The sequence below is a fragment of the Lonchura striata genome, chromosome 1 (genome assembly GCF_046129695.1).
Source record: "Lonchura striata isolate bLonStr1 chromosome 1, bLonStr1.mat, whole genome shotgun sequence".
NCBI classification, from domain to species: domain Eukaryota; kingdom Metazoa; phylum Chordata; class Aves; order Passeriformes; family Estrildidae; genus Lonchura; species Lonchura striata.
The window spans coordinates 121,395,734-121,414,666 of NC_134603.1; the positions used below are offsets into that span (position 1 = coordinate 121,395,734).

Below are 18,933 nucleotides of genomic sequence, written 5' to 3' on the forward strand. Positions count from 1 at the left end.
CCCCTTGCTCATGCAGGGCCACTTACCATGGCTGGGTGCCCAGGGCCATGTCCAGATGGCTTTTGAGTATCTCCAAAGCTGGAGACTCCACAATCTCTCTGGACAACCTGTTCCAATGTTCAGTCACCCTTACAGCCAAAAAGTGTTACCTGATGTTCTGACAAAGCCTCCTATTTTTCATTTCATGCCTTTTCTCCTGCCACTGGGTACCAATGGAAAAAGCCTCTCTCTGGCTTCTTTGCACCCTCTCCTCAGGCACTTATAGACATTGATGAGATCCCCCTCAGCCTTCTTTTCTGCAGACTAAACAGTCCCAGCTCTCCCAGCCTTTCTGTGTAGGAGATGCTCCATCACCTTATTGGCCCTGTGTTTGACTCTTCAGCACATCCTTGCCTCCCTAGCACTGGGGAACCCATGACAAGACACAGCACTGAATGGAAGAGAAGAATCACTTCCTCTCCAGCATAACTTATGATGTAATCAAGTATTATCTTTCTCTTTAAACTGCTGCCCTCTTCCAAAAAAAAAAAAAAAAAAAAAAAGCAGATGAAATTTCCATTATGCTTACTGAATTCACTGGCACATTATGAATAAAATGTACTGCTGTACCTGACAGTGGCAGTTTGTCCATTTATGTGGGAAAAACATAGGAACAGACTCATGGTTTAACTTTTCCAGCCTACCTTTCCTCTCTCTCACCTCTTTTTGAAATGTCTTATAGTCTAGAAAACACATACATGGAAAATGTTTTTTTTCTCCAGAAAGAAGCAAGACAAGATTATGACATAATATTTTGCAGGATCAAAAGATATGAAATCCACTTACCAAAACTAATTCTTGCAGGGATTAGAAAAAATAGGACATAATCTGTTCTTAATTCTGCAGTATCCCAAAATGAATTAATTTCCCCCAGTTTAAGAAAATCTACTAAAGGAACAAACAGTCCACAAGTTCTCCATTAAAGAGTCTTCTATTTGTTCTTGATTGCTCGTTAGTCAAGTATATGAGGAAGACTAGGTTGAAGACAGAGTAAATTTAATAATCAGCAGCGCTTTTCCAAACTATGCACCCAAGGACAACAAACTCTTTAAATCCAACAGTCACTGCTTTTCACTTTCCTGATAGTCTGGTTTTTGTAGCAAAATTATTTTCATATTTTTAAAACTAAAGCTGATAGAATTAAAAACCACATGAAAAGTGGACAATAAGTAAGACCATGTATATGAAATGAAAATATTCTCTATCTGTATAAGAAGCAAAAATCTATCATCTGTGTGAAAAAATTAATAGGTAGTTAATAGGCTATTTCTGAAATGAGAACTATCAGTAGCAGCTCTAATAGCCACAATTTTTTCTTCACACAGATGGAATCAAAAAGACAAAAAAACCAAATTTAAAATTTATTGAGAAAGAAAACTCCTGTTGGAAATATGTAATACATATGAGAAGTTGCTATGCATCTGACCTATTTTTATGTTCTTTCATAAACATTTCATTGGACTACATTAAAACAGGACAGAAAGCTACACTCACTCCTCTTCTAAGTAGCCATATTATTTTATGCTCTTATGAATACTGTGAGTCAGCCATTAGACATAATGGGATTAGTGAGAGGACACAAAAAGCTTCACTGTTCATGCTCTCAACAAGAAATGCAGAAATCTTGACTTCACAGAAGCATTAAATTGTCATTATCAGAGCTTTTCAATCAATGCAAAACAGCTCCTAATTTACAACATTTGGCACTGGAGTCTTGAGTATCCAAAATTAGACATTTGCTTTGTGGACTGAAAAAACTCAGCACAAGCTAAGGTTATCATCTGTAGCTCTGTTTTTGGAAGCATAATTACAACCTTCATGCTGTTATAAAACAGGAAAATAAAAACTGATAATAAGCAACACAACTCTTTCTGAAGAAACTGTCCAAGCTATTCACTATATTTTCCATGAATGCTTTGTTTTCAGTTTATGTGATAGACTAACAGCTAAACAATCAGTAACTATTTCAATTCATCTCAAAAACCAGAATGTACAATTACTATAATTTATTAAACATGGCAAAAAAACACTACCTGGGCTATTTGATATACTAAATTGCAATGAATGATGTATGTTTTCCCTTAGATCTCTTCACCACCAAACTATATCCATTTATTACTTAAATAAAGACAGTTCTATTCTGCAGAGACTGATAATGAAAGTAAGCAAGACTGTAGAAAGCCAGAGGCAATAATAGAAACAGTGAGACACTGTGTGTTATCACAGTTTAAATATTGCATTTGTGTTGCCAACTCTGAAATTTACTGTTTTAACACATGTTATAACTACCACTAAGACTGAGAAAGTTGTCGAAAGTCTAAGCAGCTACATACCTCACACCTCAATGATCTTTGCAAATCTGGGGGCAGCATTATTTCATACAGCTTCCAGAGTGCTTAGCTACTTGAGCCTGATCAAAGTTGCAGATGTACCTACTATCTCTAATCCATTTACTGGAAAAACACACCTTTAATGCAAAAATCAACACAAGAAACTGTCTTTAATAGTTCCTTTCCTGCTGGAGCACCAGGTTGAGTCCAACATTCACTTTAGCTATCAGAAAATATCTAATAACTTTAAAAGCCTAAACATTTAATGGCGACTTTATTCTAATATGAGCATTTGAAAGGAAACTTTGTCAGATGCTTTGGAAAATCTAACCAGACAGATCTGCTGTGTCTACATGCTTTATGACAACAAAGAACTTCAAGGGATTAATGAGCCCTTCATTTTATAAAAGCTGCATTGACTCTTCCCCAGTATGACACATTTCTCCACGTTTCCTCTAATTTTCTTCTTCAAAACAGTTTCTACTCATTTTCACAGTACAGATGTCAGCATGTCAGCCTGTCTGATCTGTAATTTCATCATCTTCCCTGGAAATCTCTTAAAACACTGATACCACACAAACAACTTTGATAGTCAGTTTCAAGCAAGAGAATACACACAACAATTAGCAGTCTTGATACATCAACTCTTGAGATCTTTCAGAACTCTTAAATATAAATATATATATATATAATTATATATTTTATATATAATATATATATATATAAAATATCCTCTTTCTGATGTATTATTTTCCCAGTCTTTTGCCATTCCTATGTAATATCTTCTGCCAGCATTTCAGTTACAGATGAATTCTGCAATTAGTCTTTCATAAAGAAGCGTTTCATGTGAAACCTTGATCTCTATAGGTATATGGATGCAAAAACTAATTAAGTGTTGTGGCTTTGCCTCTTTAGCTGCGTCTTTCTTTTAAATGTTGATCAGCTAGTGAACTTACATAATCTTTGACTTCTGTTTCTGCTTTTCCAGAAAAGAGGTTAGTGTTATTTTTAAGTCTGTGCAGATAATTTTTTGAATTCTTCACTCTCAATTTTCTTTTATTTCTTATTTAACCATGGCAGGCTTAAATATGGATCCTGTCTTCCCCATTTGCATGTGACTTCAGCTATTTGGAAGATGCCTTCTTTTCATGAGAACCTCCTCCATTTTGTTCTCCCCAGGTGTTTTTTGATAAGTGGTACATATTTGCTTCAAACTCCCCAGGCAGTATCTTTAGCATCTGTGATGTCTGTTCTTTTGACTACTTCTTTAATCTTTTTGTTTTGTTTTCTGTAGTTATGCTCTCAAATATAAAAGCAAGGAATAATAGCTTTTCAATCTTCTGTTCAAAGCATTAAATTCTCTTCTTCATAAGCCAGATAATGCTAAGAGGTAAATTGTAACATGGAACAGTCATGGGCTCAGTGACAAGATTCTGAACCAACAGGGCACAGAACACATAGAACATCATGGTCTATGCCAGTCACATATTCCTCAGGAAAGGTACTATATGGACAAATCTGAATTTTCTTCAAGTGTACAATGCAATTGGTGAGTAGATGTTATCATGTGATTTATAAACATTTAATATCCAGAGACTGGATTCTACTACAGGAGATTGGTGACACTGAACTCAGCATCCCCTGACACCACCAGAAACTGAGTATTTTGGCCTGTGCATGAGTTGAAGCAACATACTCAGTTTTAGGAGAGAATTACCAGCACTGGATCCAGCATTTTTTGGCTGCCCCAGAAGTTTGCAACTTCAAAGGCTAATTTGGGGAATTAAGGCTTCTCAGCTGAATAACTCTGACAAATTAGTAGGCTGAGTTGCAATAGAAAAGTCTTGCTCTACTTGTTTCTCAAATCTATAATCACAGCATGACTGTAATCATTCTCACCGTATTTGCACAGTAACCATAACCAAGGACCTACATCAACAACAGGAAACCAATACAGATTTTACGAGCTAAATGTAAATCAAAACAGATCTGCTAATCACTCTTAAGCCAAATGAAAGAGGCAATGGATATACTCTTTGCTTCCTTCAGAATTATGAAGTTCAATCCACCATACCCAACAAAGAAGTGCTCCACTCAATTAATCTATATTAATATCAAGATGAGTTTAAAAAGTGAAGAATATTTAAAGTTTTAAGCAGTAGCTGAAGTTTGAGAGGACTACTAAAATTTTACCAAAACCTTGACAATAAGTCCTTTTCAGATAGGCTTTTAATAAGCCTTATTCGTATCAGTCCAGACTGTAACTCTACCAGGTATAGTGTCAAATTATTTGCTTTCCAGTTCAAGCTCAAAATACAGCTTTATTTAGTTTATCTTATTGCCGAAATTTCCAGCTCTGTAACATGAACTTCTGCACGATTGCACCTGCAATCTGCTGTATTGAGTCAGTAGCTGGAAAGAGCCAAAAATAAGGTAACCAGATTTAAGCTTACTACAGCACTGCTCATCCCCAATGATAAGGTGTTTTCCAATTTAATAGTGTCACTCTCTTTTAATACTTCTCATTCTCATTATCTCACAACCCCCACCACCAATAAACACAACCTGCTTTCAAGTCCTTCCCTAGGGCGTATATACAAAATCTATTTATCTCGTTTGATTTCATTTAAATCAACTACAGACCACTACTGCATTCTGCAGACATTCTGAATTACAAAATCACCTCAAAATGAAAAAAAAAAATATTTAAAACCACCCCCATAAACTGAAAAAAATTTGGAACTAGCAGCATTATCTAATTAGGATTTAATAACATCTAATCATAATTACTGTAGCAGCACTACTGCCTTCTCACACAGGTACAGTTACCTGCCTGTTCTGTGTTAGTTTTTCTCTTAGAAGTAAATGCGTGCTTGAAAGGTTCAGAAAATCTTATTCTCAGCAGATGGGACATTTCATCCTCCACTAAGGGCACACAGAGACAGTTAAGTTCTCAACAGTATCTAGCTTTATTTGAATGGTACTCTAGTATATCTTTGACGTGCTCTTATACTCATCACTGAATAATGCTGCAGACTGAGGGTGAGATAATTTTTTCTCTTTCCATAGTATGACTTTAAGGTTTACTTACTGTTTATCTTAAAGGTTATAAGACATTTTAAAAAACATGCAATGGTGTGGAAGAGGCACTTGCCTTAACTCCAAGCTTCAGTCTGCAGCACTGATCAGTGATGGGTGTGATGACACCAACAGAGTGCATGCTGAAGTATCACATAAAGGAAGCTGAAGTTCATGAACAAGAGGAAAAAATAAAACATTGTTAAACACTGAAAAGATGGTAGGATGAAAAATACTCAGGAGGATGGAGTAGCTAAATAAAAATACACACCTAAAACTTTTGCCTTTCTCAAAAATTCCTAGCTATATTTGATTTTTATTATCCAGAAATGACATTCCAGTTCCTATAACATGGGTAGGAGGGTTTTTCAACCCATGACAACTACTAGCCTTGATCACTTAACAGCTTCTCCATTAAGTTAATGCAGATAATTTAAGAAAGCACTATGTGCTATTGGCTTAAAGATAAAAACCCCAAATATCTACTAATACACTATTTTATTATCATTTACCACATTGTTTCTTTAAAAAAACCTACGTTACACTGAAGATACTTTTTCCTTTCAATGTGCCCCTGCAGTATTGCACTTATTTGCAATTATTTCAAGGTGGACTGACTGTCCTGCTGTTAACGTCTTGCATCCTTTCTCGCTTGACAGAGCAACAAGTCCTTCAAACACCCCCAATGTAAACAAATTCTAAACAATTAAAACAGTAAATATTACTTCCTATGTTTATTATAATTTTATTGGAAAGACAGTATTTCTGACACATAAGAATCCTTTCATTAGCTAAAAATATCATAAACCTGACACAATCACACTTTGAGAATGCCATTACATGTGCCACATTGAAAGGACACACAAGGCCTATGCATATATTTTTGATATACCAACCCAGGTTAGTTTCAAAAACATTGAGCTCTATCTTTGTTATCCACATGATTTCATACCAAAACCTGACACAGTTACATTATTCTGATCTGTACTGAGGCCTAAGCCAGCAGAAAGATAAGACAAGTGGGTAATCATTACTTTCAGAGTACATCTACCCTTTCTCAATTTGGCATAAAGAACTCTTACTATTAAGCAGAATTTTACACCCACGTATTAATTAGCAGTGACAAAAATATCCCAAGTCAAAACCAATGACGTAAGATTTCTCATTTTGAGGGCTCATTATACAAATACACACCAAAATCATACAACCCCCACCACAGTCTATAGAACTGTCAGGCTCTAAACATCTGCCACTATAGCAAATATCATTTTATGAACTAAACACTGTCACATTTCTTCTTCTCTCTTTGAGGAAAGCATTTGACATATTTCACAATGTGCTTTCAGAAATAAGAGCATGGGAATATGTCTCCCATGGCTGACTTCATTTTCCAGCATACCCTACAGATTTTAATTGCCTAAAATCATTTGTCAAACTGAACAGAGTAATGGCAAAACTCAAATGTCACAAATTTAAACTCATCTCATTGTTTTAACTTATAACTTATATTTGATTAAAAGAACCTTAAATTTATTTATCTTCAATATCATTTAGAACTGGAAGCACTATCATACTCTTTGTTTGAAACTGAGTATTTATATTTTAGGGACAAGAAGATAAAAAAATTGCTCTTTTTTTTTCCCCAGTAAAAAATGTTCAATTACTTTCACATGTATAAGTGAAGTATAGATTTCTCAAGTACACAAATATTTAAATCATATATAGAGTATAAGGTGTGTGTGGGAAAAAAAACATATGTGAGAGCCAAAGAACAAGCCAAACTTAGATTGTAACGATTTCTGGAATCACAAGTCACCTTTGACTAAGTGATATTAAAAAAAAAATGTACTTCAGACTTAGAACTAAAATTTTAAGTACTTAGACTAGCTTAATAACTAACAAGCAGCACCACCACATCAGAACAAACTGCAGGTAGAGATATGTCCAGCAAGAAAACAGAACTTTATGTGTTGCAGCTATAATCCCAATAGTCAAGCTTCTTTACATCCTAATTATAGCGATACCCTGTAAGTCACCACTAAGAGGATATATACTATCTTCTTGTAGCTGTGCTATCATTCCAACCAGATTTTCTTGTATTTATGGCACCACTGAACTAGACAAACTCTGCCTAAATTGCTAATTATCAATGAGTGGTTTTTTTACCTTGGTATAGCATAATTCTAAAGCTATTTTTTTGTTAGAAAGCTAGTTACAAGATACGTATGAAACTGGGATACTGGTTAATTTTTCTCTTTTTTTTTTTTTTTCTGGCAAGTGATTTGATGCTGCCAGGTGAGGTTTCTCATTTTAGCACACAAAATTGTTGCAAAATTATCACCACCAAATACAGGATTAAATAAAAGAATAAATAATCAATCACATTCTGCCATATAACTTCAGTGGAAGTAAGGAGGACATTGCAAATCACACTCTTCTTGATCTTTTTTCCACATCTTAAATTAATGCAAAGCAGATGTAAATCAGTATTTATTGGCATATTAGTTCTTCCTTCCTTTTTTCTTGCAACGTGTTTAATTTCCCGTCTCTAAAGACACAGTTTATGTATTTACTGAAACTTAATGTCTGAAGTTAAAGTTACAGTTGCTTACATATGTAAAAATGGCTAATCAAATGACATCTGTAAGAAAAATAGAGAAAAGGAAAATAAAAGAGCATGTGTCAAATTTTACATGCCAAGGTGCTTATAAAACTACAATGCGTAAAATGCCTGACATTTTTGTATTCAGTGGAGTCAAAGCCAAAATAAACCAAGGTCCCCGAAGTGGAAAATGTAAAGTAGTAAGAGGTTTATAGATACAAAGTAAGTTTTAAACTACTGAAAAACAGGTAAATCAATACATCCTCTTCTTCATGTTAAATCCCCTTTATTATAACCACTTTACCTTCTGAAGTGTACAAGCACATGTTTGCATGCAGTATATTAATAATCTCTATGTTTTACTCTGTATGAAAATTTCCATTGCTGTACATTCATGGGAATCACTCAAGCACAAGTAATGAAGCACAAAATAGGAAGTCACAGGTTAAAATTACTTTTAAAACAGGCATGGTACAGTATATTACACATGTATTTTAAAAGTCTTTCAAACAGACAATATAAGACAACCACGAAAAATTACTCACCATTTCATATGCTGTTACAATCTTTTTCAAGACCTCTGGAACAATTCCTTGGAGCTCCATGGTGGGATACTGATCACTGAGATTCATTACCACCAAAGGGGTATTATCAGGCCCAACCAAGTGCATAGACACAGCCAAAATGCACTGCATAAGATTTGCTACAGGAGAGAGGCCACATAATTCTTTGAATGAAACTACTGCATTCTGCAAAAAGGAAAGAAAGAGTTTCCTTTACAGTTAAATATGAAATTTAAAGTCTTGTCATTTCAGGATGAAATGCTTTACTGTTATACTTGAGCTACAATGGTTGAGCTACAATTACCACAGCTTATCCCTGAAGAACTGGCATTTTCGAAACGAACCAATATTACACATACATTTTACAAAAATGTTAAAAATTCAAGGAATGCAGAAAAAAACATCTATTTAGAACATTTAGAACAAGTATACCTCCTCTCTATCATGGCTAGCATTAACCAGGGGAATAAACAAATTCTAAAACATAGTGGGCATATATTTTGAAAATTTTTGAGACATTTTTAAAATGCCACAAAGAGAAAAAAAAAATCTATGTTGAATGTCTCAATTAAGCAAAGTGAAGCAGAGGGAGGAATTCAGCACATTTGTAACTTTAAACATACCTGAACTACAGTCCAGACGTGCTGTAGATGTGCGGGCTCCCATTTGGTGTGATTCACAAACCCAGCACGCCACTATTGAAGTATTCCTATCATAGAGTGAATTTTTTAAGGTACTTTAACTTAAATACTGATTCTGCACCTTGCCCTAAGATTTTTTTCTTCATATGTTATATCCAGTATGGTAGAATATAAAGCCGTAAGTTTAAACTCAAAGAAAGTTTACAGCATTAGAAATACAGTGTGACTCCAAGTAGCCACTGACATTTCATGATGAGAATATTGTCAGCACTGTACAGAACTTAGGATTTTTGTACCAATTGGGAACTGGTGATCTATGGCAGGTCTGGAGTTTGTGATCCTGTAGGAAATAAAAACAAAAATATGGTATATTTAAGTTACAAATGTGCTCAGTGCTCCTTTCTCTCATGCTGCACTCAGGCAAAGGATCTGGTACAAATTTTTGTTTTAATCCAAATTACTTTCCATCTTGCTGGCATGGTAAGACTCATTTGTGGACATGTCTCCTAGGAAGACATAATGACAACCTTAACTCAAACAGGAATCAAATGTGAAGTATTTTGCTGTCCCTTTATCAAACAAAATACCAAAGCAGACTTCCAAATATCTATATACAGCATATTAATGCAAAATTATGTGAACACTAAATTGCACCTACCCAGTCACTTAAGAGTGTACTTTTAGTAAATGTCCAGGAAACAGAAACTTTTTTTAACAACTGATGTACATTTCAATAACACAATAATTACACAGCTCAAGAGACAGACATTGGGAAATCCATTCAAACAGATTTTACTAGAGACAAGTACCATGGATAAGCCATTATGAACAACCATTTTACAGAGAGATTAATGAGGACCCAGGGATTGTATATATTCATTAATGACAGGCAGGAGAGGGCTAATATGTACTACTGCTGTAACTCCTGCCTTTGGACTTCCAGTTCTGTATCCAGAGGCTATTCCTCATACTGTTAAATAACTTAAACATGTAACATCACATCCAGTTCAATTACCCATATTATACTTTTGTCAGTGATTAATATGTAAAAAGTTATGACATCAGCTTTTGTCATGGTAATATAGAAACAAAATAACAAAAAAGGCTATTCTTATACAGATTTAGAGAAACTATTAAGCTCGCTACTGCACATTTTCTTTTTTCCTCTTATTCCATCTTAATATTAAAAAAAAATCAAACTAACCATCTTTGCCCTTTATAATCTGGCTTCTGAGGATATAATGGCCATAAAAATCATAACAATTTATAACACAACATTTCAGTAATACAGAAATTAGTAAATTTCACATTCCCTGGCATATATTGGTACTTATTTTAATTGAGTGGTTTATTTGCTTTTATTAGTTGCAAGAACTTAGTTACACAGTTTAAATGGTTCACATTATATAATTCGTTAGCAAAGTTAAGAAAAACTAATCTTCCCTCATGTGCCTAAAATATCATCTTGATAGCTTTTTGAGATAATTATTAATTTAGTTGATAGCACATCTTTCCAACTGACAGAATAACATACATAAAATACCTTTTACTATTTCATGGTCAAAGAAAGCCCACTGTAGAGTCTGTTTGCAATGTATCGTTATACTGTGCATACTGCAGCATGCACATTCAAGAGTTAATATAGCTACACAAAATTCTATGTTTTCACTGCTTCCTCAATTCAGTTCTTCTTTGAAAAGTATCTTAAAATACAGTATTCTTCATGACAGAATTCTAGCCTTCAGTAGGTTAACTACTAGTAAAGTTCATTGCACCCTCTAATATGAAACATTTATGAATTAAAATTATCACCCCTGTATCTTTTAAATTATCTTTTAAAAGAGCAAATTTATATACCAAGTGGAATGGGAGAGCTGCATGATGTACTAATGTCTTCTTTCATATAAAATTAGCTTTAAATTGTATTACTATTAGAATCTTTTTAATATAAGATTATTAATTAAGGAAATTTGTATACACTGATGCGCCTTTAAAATCCAGGATCAGGTCTCAGACGTTTCCTGTAATCTCTTTTCCTTTAACACTGTATAACACCAAGAGGATTTGTAAGTCAGTCCATTTGAAATTACAATTGTTAATTGTGTTGATCACTGCTAATATTCCATCAGAAGTTCATAATAGTTAAAAGTAACTATTTTACTCTCCAAGTAAGACATTTTTTGAATGGAGATCTCTTGACTTCCACAAAACAAAGCACCTCAGACTGCACTTTTTCCCTAAATTCAATGTGTTTACTAACATGACATCTAAAGTAGGACAACTTCTTCTGGAAGATGCCTTCTAACACCTTAGTACTGATGCCATGTATTTCCAACATAACTAGGAAGAATCTTGGAAAGCAAATAGATCCTTCTTGAAAATACTGCCTTTTATTTGGGGCTAAATAAAAACCATAGCTTTGGTGAAACTATGCTAAACATTCTTAGATGTACAAATAAAGTCTCTGACAAGCACTAAAATCCCTTTTCTATCTGTTGTATATTCTTCCCACATGTTTACTTAATTTTTTAAGACTAAAATATCGCCATACTTTTAGTGTATTTTTAATATTCCTTCCAACAATATAGGATGATGGTTGAGTTCTAACACTGGAGTCATACTTCCACTTCACATTCAACAAAATACATGTGTGCATTTAAGGTTGCATCAGTAGACAGTTCACCTAAAAGGCTGCTCTGACATGATCCATTCTTAAAGCTGTTCAGAATTAGACTAAAATAGTTCAACATACAAGATACTTAAAGAAGCAGGTATTCTATATGCATCATAATACAAAGGAACACATATGGACCAATAAATTGATTATAAAACTGTACCTGCATATTTTCTCTCAAATCCGTAGCATCCCGAATAGGTTGGAGGGCATTCTTGAATACTTCATCTACTGTTTTAATCCATAATGTTCTCATAGAAGCATATTCCCTTGATTTCTTGCCCTTCCTCACAGAGAGGCCCCTCTTATGAGGTTTCCCACCACCCCTTCGATTAGTAATGGCCACATGCACAAACAAGGAAGCATGAGCTAAACTTTCACCAGTCAATGACTGCAGAGGAACGTGCCGATAACCAGTCTGGAGACACTCAAAGGGAATAGTGTACTGCCCAATAAACTCGTCCCCAATGTAATCATCATCCAATACTACAAAACGCACCATAGCTAGTTCTGGTAAATTTATTTGAAACTCAAAGCTTTCATCAAAAATTGGATTATCCCCGTTCTGATGCATCGTTTTCGTCCTTTGCTCAGCACAGTCAGCAGGGATTCCATGTATTTCAACATAGACATAAGGATCCACAACATCACCTTTGGCACCTGATCCTTTGGGTTTAGGAAAGTTTTGCCCACTAATGATTTTAATATGAAGCAGCTGAGGTGAAACTCCAGGCACAGTGTCTTTTGTATTCGCGCTAAAGAAGGAAACTTCTTCTCTCATGATAGCAGGACGAAGGACGTAGCCACAGTTTCCATTTTGTCGAAACCAACCAATGTTGAGGTCCATCATTAAGCCAGGTGTCTGAAAGTTCATTGCTACTATCTGACAACCACATTTCCAAAAGTCCTGGGGATTCATATTACTAGAGTCAATCCTCATAGGACTGGGAAAAACTCTTGCGAGAAAACGTTTGTTATAATTTACAAAGTCTCCTGGGTTTTCGTTGGCATATTTGCTAGCAAGCACTTCATTAAAAGAGCACACTTCCCAGTACTTCTGAAGCTGAAATGAAACTTGAAACTCTTTGAACTGAACTGATTTACATATGCTTACCAGCTCAGAGAGATCTTTGCAGAGCTGGAATCTTTTCCCTGTCATTGAGTTTTGCTGTTCTACCCCTTCTTTCGCCACCCTCTGTGACATTTCTGCTCCTTCGTCTTCATCTGTAACATCTCCCTCTAGTCCAGAACAATTAGCAGAAAGTTTCTTTGCTTTAATTAGTATTTTCCCTTTAAGTGATTCTGGTGATGGTAGGTAAGACTCTTCAATGTTTGGAGACTGTGTATGCAGTTTGTCCCCCAAAATTTTCTTCATGTGCTGTACCATCACTTTCTGCTGCTTAATAGAACAATGATTTTCTAAACACAAAATAAGAGGGTATTCTGAAGCAAAAAAGGCATACTTGTTAATAATGTCAATCACACTACGGAAGACAATTTGTGATGTCATTGTATGCCCTGTGTAAATCACGGGCTCATTATCTGGACCATCCCATACATCCAGTTCAACACTTCGACAACCCATTTTTAGAGCACGAATGTAACCCGTGATGTCAGAAGGCCCTCGAAACTGATCCTCTATCAAGTATGTGTTATGAGATGAATTTATAAAATAATGAGATAAAGGTTGTTTCATATCTTGACAAACTTTTTTATGCTCTGGATCAAATATGTGGCAGTCTGGTGAAGTAAGGTAATTCGTAAACCCATCTATAGAAAGACAACCCTTTTCCTGGCCCTCTTTGGCTGGCTCATATTTCTGAATAATTTCAAGGCTTATTTCTTCTGTGACCTGTGCCATACCCTGCTCTGCTTCCAAAAACATCATGAGGTCCTTGGTATCTAGAAATTCTTTATTGCTTGAAAACTGAACTAACAGGAAATAGATTTCAGGTCTGGTACAAAGCTCATGAAAAACTTCAATAAATTCTTCTTTTGTTACTTCAGTACTAGCTTTTTCCCTGGATCTATGTAACTCCTTGAATTTTAATTCAATTTTATTAGTTTTTAAACCAGGGTTTAAGTCTTTTATAAATTGTACAGCATTACATAGGGGTATATGTCCCAAATTATCTACGTCTGATTCACTGAACATTTGTGAAAGCCATGAAGTCCGCATGTTATCTTGAGTAGTTCCTAACATATCTAGAGTATGTTTTCCATAAGAAATCAGGTATCTTAAGCCAGTAACCCAAATATTTGCAACGTCTGCTGAGTTAGCAACCAGATCTAGCGACTCATAATTTTCTCCATATATAATTGAAAAAGCACAATCTTCTGATATCTGGTCATATATTCCATTGCTGCGAAAGATATCCGTATTTTTTCCTGTTCTTACTTCTTTGATTGACTTGATATCAATCTTTGCTTTCTCAGAATCCTTTTTCGAAGGCTCCCAACGCAGAGACTGCATGTCAGCATCTAAAAGGAAGTATCGGTGATACACCCTGGAGTTAGATCGAACCTTTTTGAGCTCGGAGCCTTCCACCATGGCATTGATACAGTCACTTGCACTGCTTATCTTTTTCTCTGTGGGCATGCTGCTGAATGACACAGTCTTCTTCCTTTCTCGCTTCTGTTTCGTACCATCCTGGTAAACAAGGAGGGGGGGGAGAAAAAAACAATCTATCAGTGTGATTTTTCTCAACATTGAAATAGGTTTCAACTTAAAGCTGAAAGTTCATCGAGAGGCTCAATAAAGTCTGTGTGATGACCAGTAAGATGGAAATTCTTACTGTCAATATCACAATGAAAATACTAATAATGCCTTAATATTTGCTCTTGCTTCCGTAAGTAATCTGCCAGAGTTTATTTTTACTACTTTTGATGGACACAGAACTTTAAAAAATGAGTTTTGAATGCTAACAAAAATAATAATGCTGCATTATTGCATACATGTATGCATTTTATTTTATTAGTTGTATCCTACTTAGAGAGAAACAGGCTTTAAAGTCAATGCAGTAGAAAGCAAGCTTTTCTCTTAGTCCTTACACCGTCTCCTACAAATACTTGCTGCACCTGTCAGTACAGAATATAATGCTTTAATACCATGGCCCTTGTGAACACCAGAGAAATATTAATTATGTCACTATTAATTATATTATTATTAATTATTAATTAACTACATAAAATCCATAGGACATGGCCCTAATCTAAGCATACAAGACATAGCAAGCACTTCTTTATGCAAAGCTCCCTTCACCAGAGCACCCACTCATGTTCTTCCTACAGACTGCCCACAGCACTCGCACATCCTGCCCGTTAGCAAGAAAATACCCATGACAGTCTAAAGAAGCTGCACTGAAACACAAGGAACTGGACTGGAGTAGATGTAACTCTGCAAGTTCTGAGTCTCAGAAAATACAGCAGTGACTCAGAAGGGAACTTCTGAGACAGTTTAAGTTTAACTGTTTCCAAAGAATCTTCATGTCATTAGAAAGAACTTGAATAGAAGACCTGGTCAGGAAGGGAAGCAAAAGTGATTTACCATTGCTATTGCTGTTAAAGCAATAAGATAACCCAGAGGTCTTACTTTCCTAGAGAAAGCTTGGGTATATAAGAATATATAAGCATAAAAAAGGTGGGGAAAGGTAATTTAGCTAACTTTATTGTACCTATTTATATTAATTAAAACAAGTGCAAATAAATCAGCAAGTCATGACTAAAGTATAATCAATTTCCTAACAACTGAATTTAAGAAACTTGTGTGGTTTCACTATCTGCATTTTCTGAGACTGAAAAATGCTAGGATTTTTCTTCTGAAAGCAATGTGTCTTGAGGACCTAACTTTTAGTCTAATATAACACTTGCATTAAAATATTTTTATATTAGATATCTTAACTAGAAGTGTTCTTCTTATAAACCAGCACAACACAAAAAATTAGTTTTCCAGCTTTATTTTTAAAAATTTATATTTTTTGAAATGGTTTTCCATTTGAAGTATATTCCAGTGCAAATCAGCATTGCTTAAACGGTAGAAAGTGAAAGAATATTTTTAAAGATTGCTATGCTGAACAGATGTTCAAATAAAAACCATCTATTACAAAATTCATTTCCAGCTCAGTACACATGTGCTGTATGCTTAATTTCATTAAATTAAAAATGCAGAGTCATGGTTTTGTAATTTAATTTATAAGCATCTGAAAAGTCTTTCACTGAAAACAATGATTAGTAAAGTGAGCAGCCTTAATATTTGATGTTCTGTGTTTGAGAAAATTAATCAACCATACTATTCTTGTACCTTTAATGACAGCAGAATTTGCTTTGTTCAAGTTCTCAGGAGACCAGTAAAAGTGAATAACCCTGCAGAGGACTGTTTTAATTCCAACTGCAGATCAAACCCTGCAATGTATACTGCACAGGGTTGACTCTCAGAATCTCATTACATGTAGTTTAGGCATAAGGGTTGTTTTCAAACAACAGCAAATTTCCTTAACTTTAAAAAAAAAAAAAAGTGATTTTTGTTTACAGAGGTTTTTGTTCTATTTTGAGCCTAATTTTTTTGTCTACCTATTTATATCTCCTAATCTGAAAAAGTGGCAAAGGACAGTCCCACATAAATGAGCAATGACATTCAGGACTAGGAATTAAGCATTTTGGAACTCCTTAATGCTCCAGATTTCTCAGCCACAGACCTGGGGGAGGAATACTGTTGATTGAGAGATAGCTGATAGACAACCTCCTGACACCAGAACCATCAAGACCTGGCAAGTATTACCTTACCTGACCACAAACAGAAGAAAGGTCTACACCTTTCTCTATGATCAGGACCATATCCGATCCAAGCCACTGAACCACAAAAGAAAAGAAATATCTTCTATTCCTTGATGCCATCTGATGTAAACAAGCCCATCTCAAGGCAGTTCCACTGCCAGTTCTGGTTACTTGGAGCTCATGCATGTGGATCAGAGAAGCCATTCAATATATCACCTGAAAAGTTATCTTGCCACCTGCCAGATGAATTCACAGCCAGTTCAGCAGTACTCTTCATTTTTGCAGGGTAAAGGAGTATAGCCACTCCGATTATTTATATAAAGGCAGCACCACAGTGTGAATTACTGTGAAAACATTCTGAGCTCCAGAACACCCTTCATAAATTTTTGTTTCTCCAGATATCAATAATCCTGAACTACCAGATTGTCTGTGCCAAGACCCCACCCTGACTGAGACATGGAAGTCATGATCAATCTCTGTGTGATGAGAGTAACCTCAAGGATATTTTATAAAAGACACTGTTGAGAAGAGTTCACCTGTCTGAATTACCCACCTGACTGAAAAAAACACAGAAAAGAAACTCTCATTCTACAAGCTAAGAACACAATTGCATAGAGCATGCACAAACTGTCTGAAAATCACTTGTGAGCCTTGGCAATATAGTCTGGCATGGAGGAGACATATTTATTCTGCTCTAAGATGTGGAGGATTTCACCCCAAAAGTGAGGTGGCATTCATGAACTGGGTAAAGTCATGGCCTTAGGTCTACCTTGAATCAAAAAGAATAGCACAGCAGAAAACTGCATGTATCTGAACAAACCCAGGAGTGATTTCTTGGCATTCGTAAGACTTACAGGGTTCTTGCTGTTCAACATGCTCAAAGTGACGCTGACTCTACAGCACAGATGCATAATTCAGTCCAAGGCAGCAGCAACAACTTTTGTGCTGAAACAACTTCCAGTCATTCTAGGATCTCTCACACAATGAAGAACCATGTCTATCTACAGTTTATAGCATGTCCTGTCATCATTACAGGATTTCCCCATAAGACTTGTCTGTGTTTCATAAGACTTAATCACTGAAACCAGAACAACCACCTCATCAACACATTTCCTGATGCTATTTGTGCCCCAGCCAAGGTCACCTGCAAGACGTTTTGAGGAACAGACAAGACCACAGATAAAACTGTTTTGAAACATTGCTCCTAACCACTACAAGCAACCACACAAAGTTTATCCAGGAGTTCCTAGTGACAGAAAGAAAAGCATCTAGCAGTTTAAAAAACAGAAATAATCCCAGCTGTCACCTGTGGCACTTAAGAGACAGAGACAGCTGGAGAAAATGCATCAAAAGCACAAGGAAGGAAGAATAAATCCATGATAACACTTTTTTATTCCTCTCAAGGTACCAACAAAAAAAATAGCTGTGTGACTAAGACAGTACTACGTACAAAATAGAATTCTGGAGACAAAAAAGAATCTTGAATCAGACATTGAAAGAGAGATGCACATCATTCCTTAACTGCAATGCTTTTAATTTATGCAACTTTATGATAAAATTACTAAAAGGCAATAACCACTGCTACTGATAGGGGCAGAGTTCAAGCAGATAATGTAACAGATCAGGATGATAGAGGAAATGCTGAGTAGTGTATGGTTTGTAAATACCTCCCAGAGGAAAGGAAAAAGAGAAAGAACTTTATGACCTGTAAATGCCCAAAAAAATCATGCCCCAGAAGCAGTACTTAAAAAATATTTAAACTGAGTTGCCAAGATGTTTAGGTACCACTTGGTCCAGTGAAATTAAGAACACAACCCAAAGCAGGGGCTTGCCAACCCCCTCAAAGTAGCAAGTGTGGGGCTGCAGCTGGAGCACAGTGCAGGACACTCCTTCCACCTGCCAGTACAGAATGCTCCTCACACCAGCCCATGCAAACTTTGGAGATGGGTGCCTGTGATCCTGCCTCTCTCCATGACTAAAGACATCTGCTTTTTTCAGAACAGAGGACTTCAAACAGAAAAGACAATGGTAACAAGAGGAAGTGACACAATGAAAGATTTTGAGCACTCATCTAGGAAGTGAAAGTCCCTGATGTCACAAAACAAACTTTTCTCTTGGTGACCCTGAATGCAAAATTCAGTCCACGTAGCAAGGACCTGAACACTGAAAATTTTTTTCACTCAATACACACCTCCCCAGGCGACAGGTCCTGCGGCTGCTTGTTTATGCTCTA

At 35.7% G+C, this 18,933-nt stretch overlaps 1 protein-coding gene across 1 annotated transcript in view; it reads right to left on the reverse strand.

The window, feature by feature from the left end:
* The window catches only part of PLCL2 (phospholipase C like 2), a 99,979-nt gene that overhangs the window by 31,491 nt on the left and 49,555 nt on the right, over positions 1-18,933 (reverse strand). The window contains exons 3-4 of the mRNA XM_021538140.2: positions 12,091-14,577; positions 8,595-8,798 (exon numbers count right to left, since the gene is read on the reverse strand). Coding sequence (XP_021393815.2) covers positions 8,595-8,798; positions 12,091-14,577 — 2,691 coding nt within the window. The remainder of the gene's footprint in view (positions 1-8,594; positions 8,799-12,090; positions 14,578-18,933) is intronic.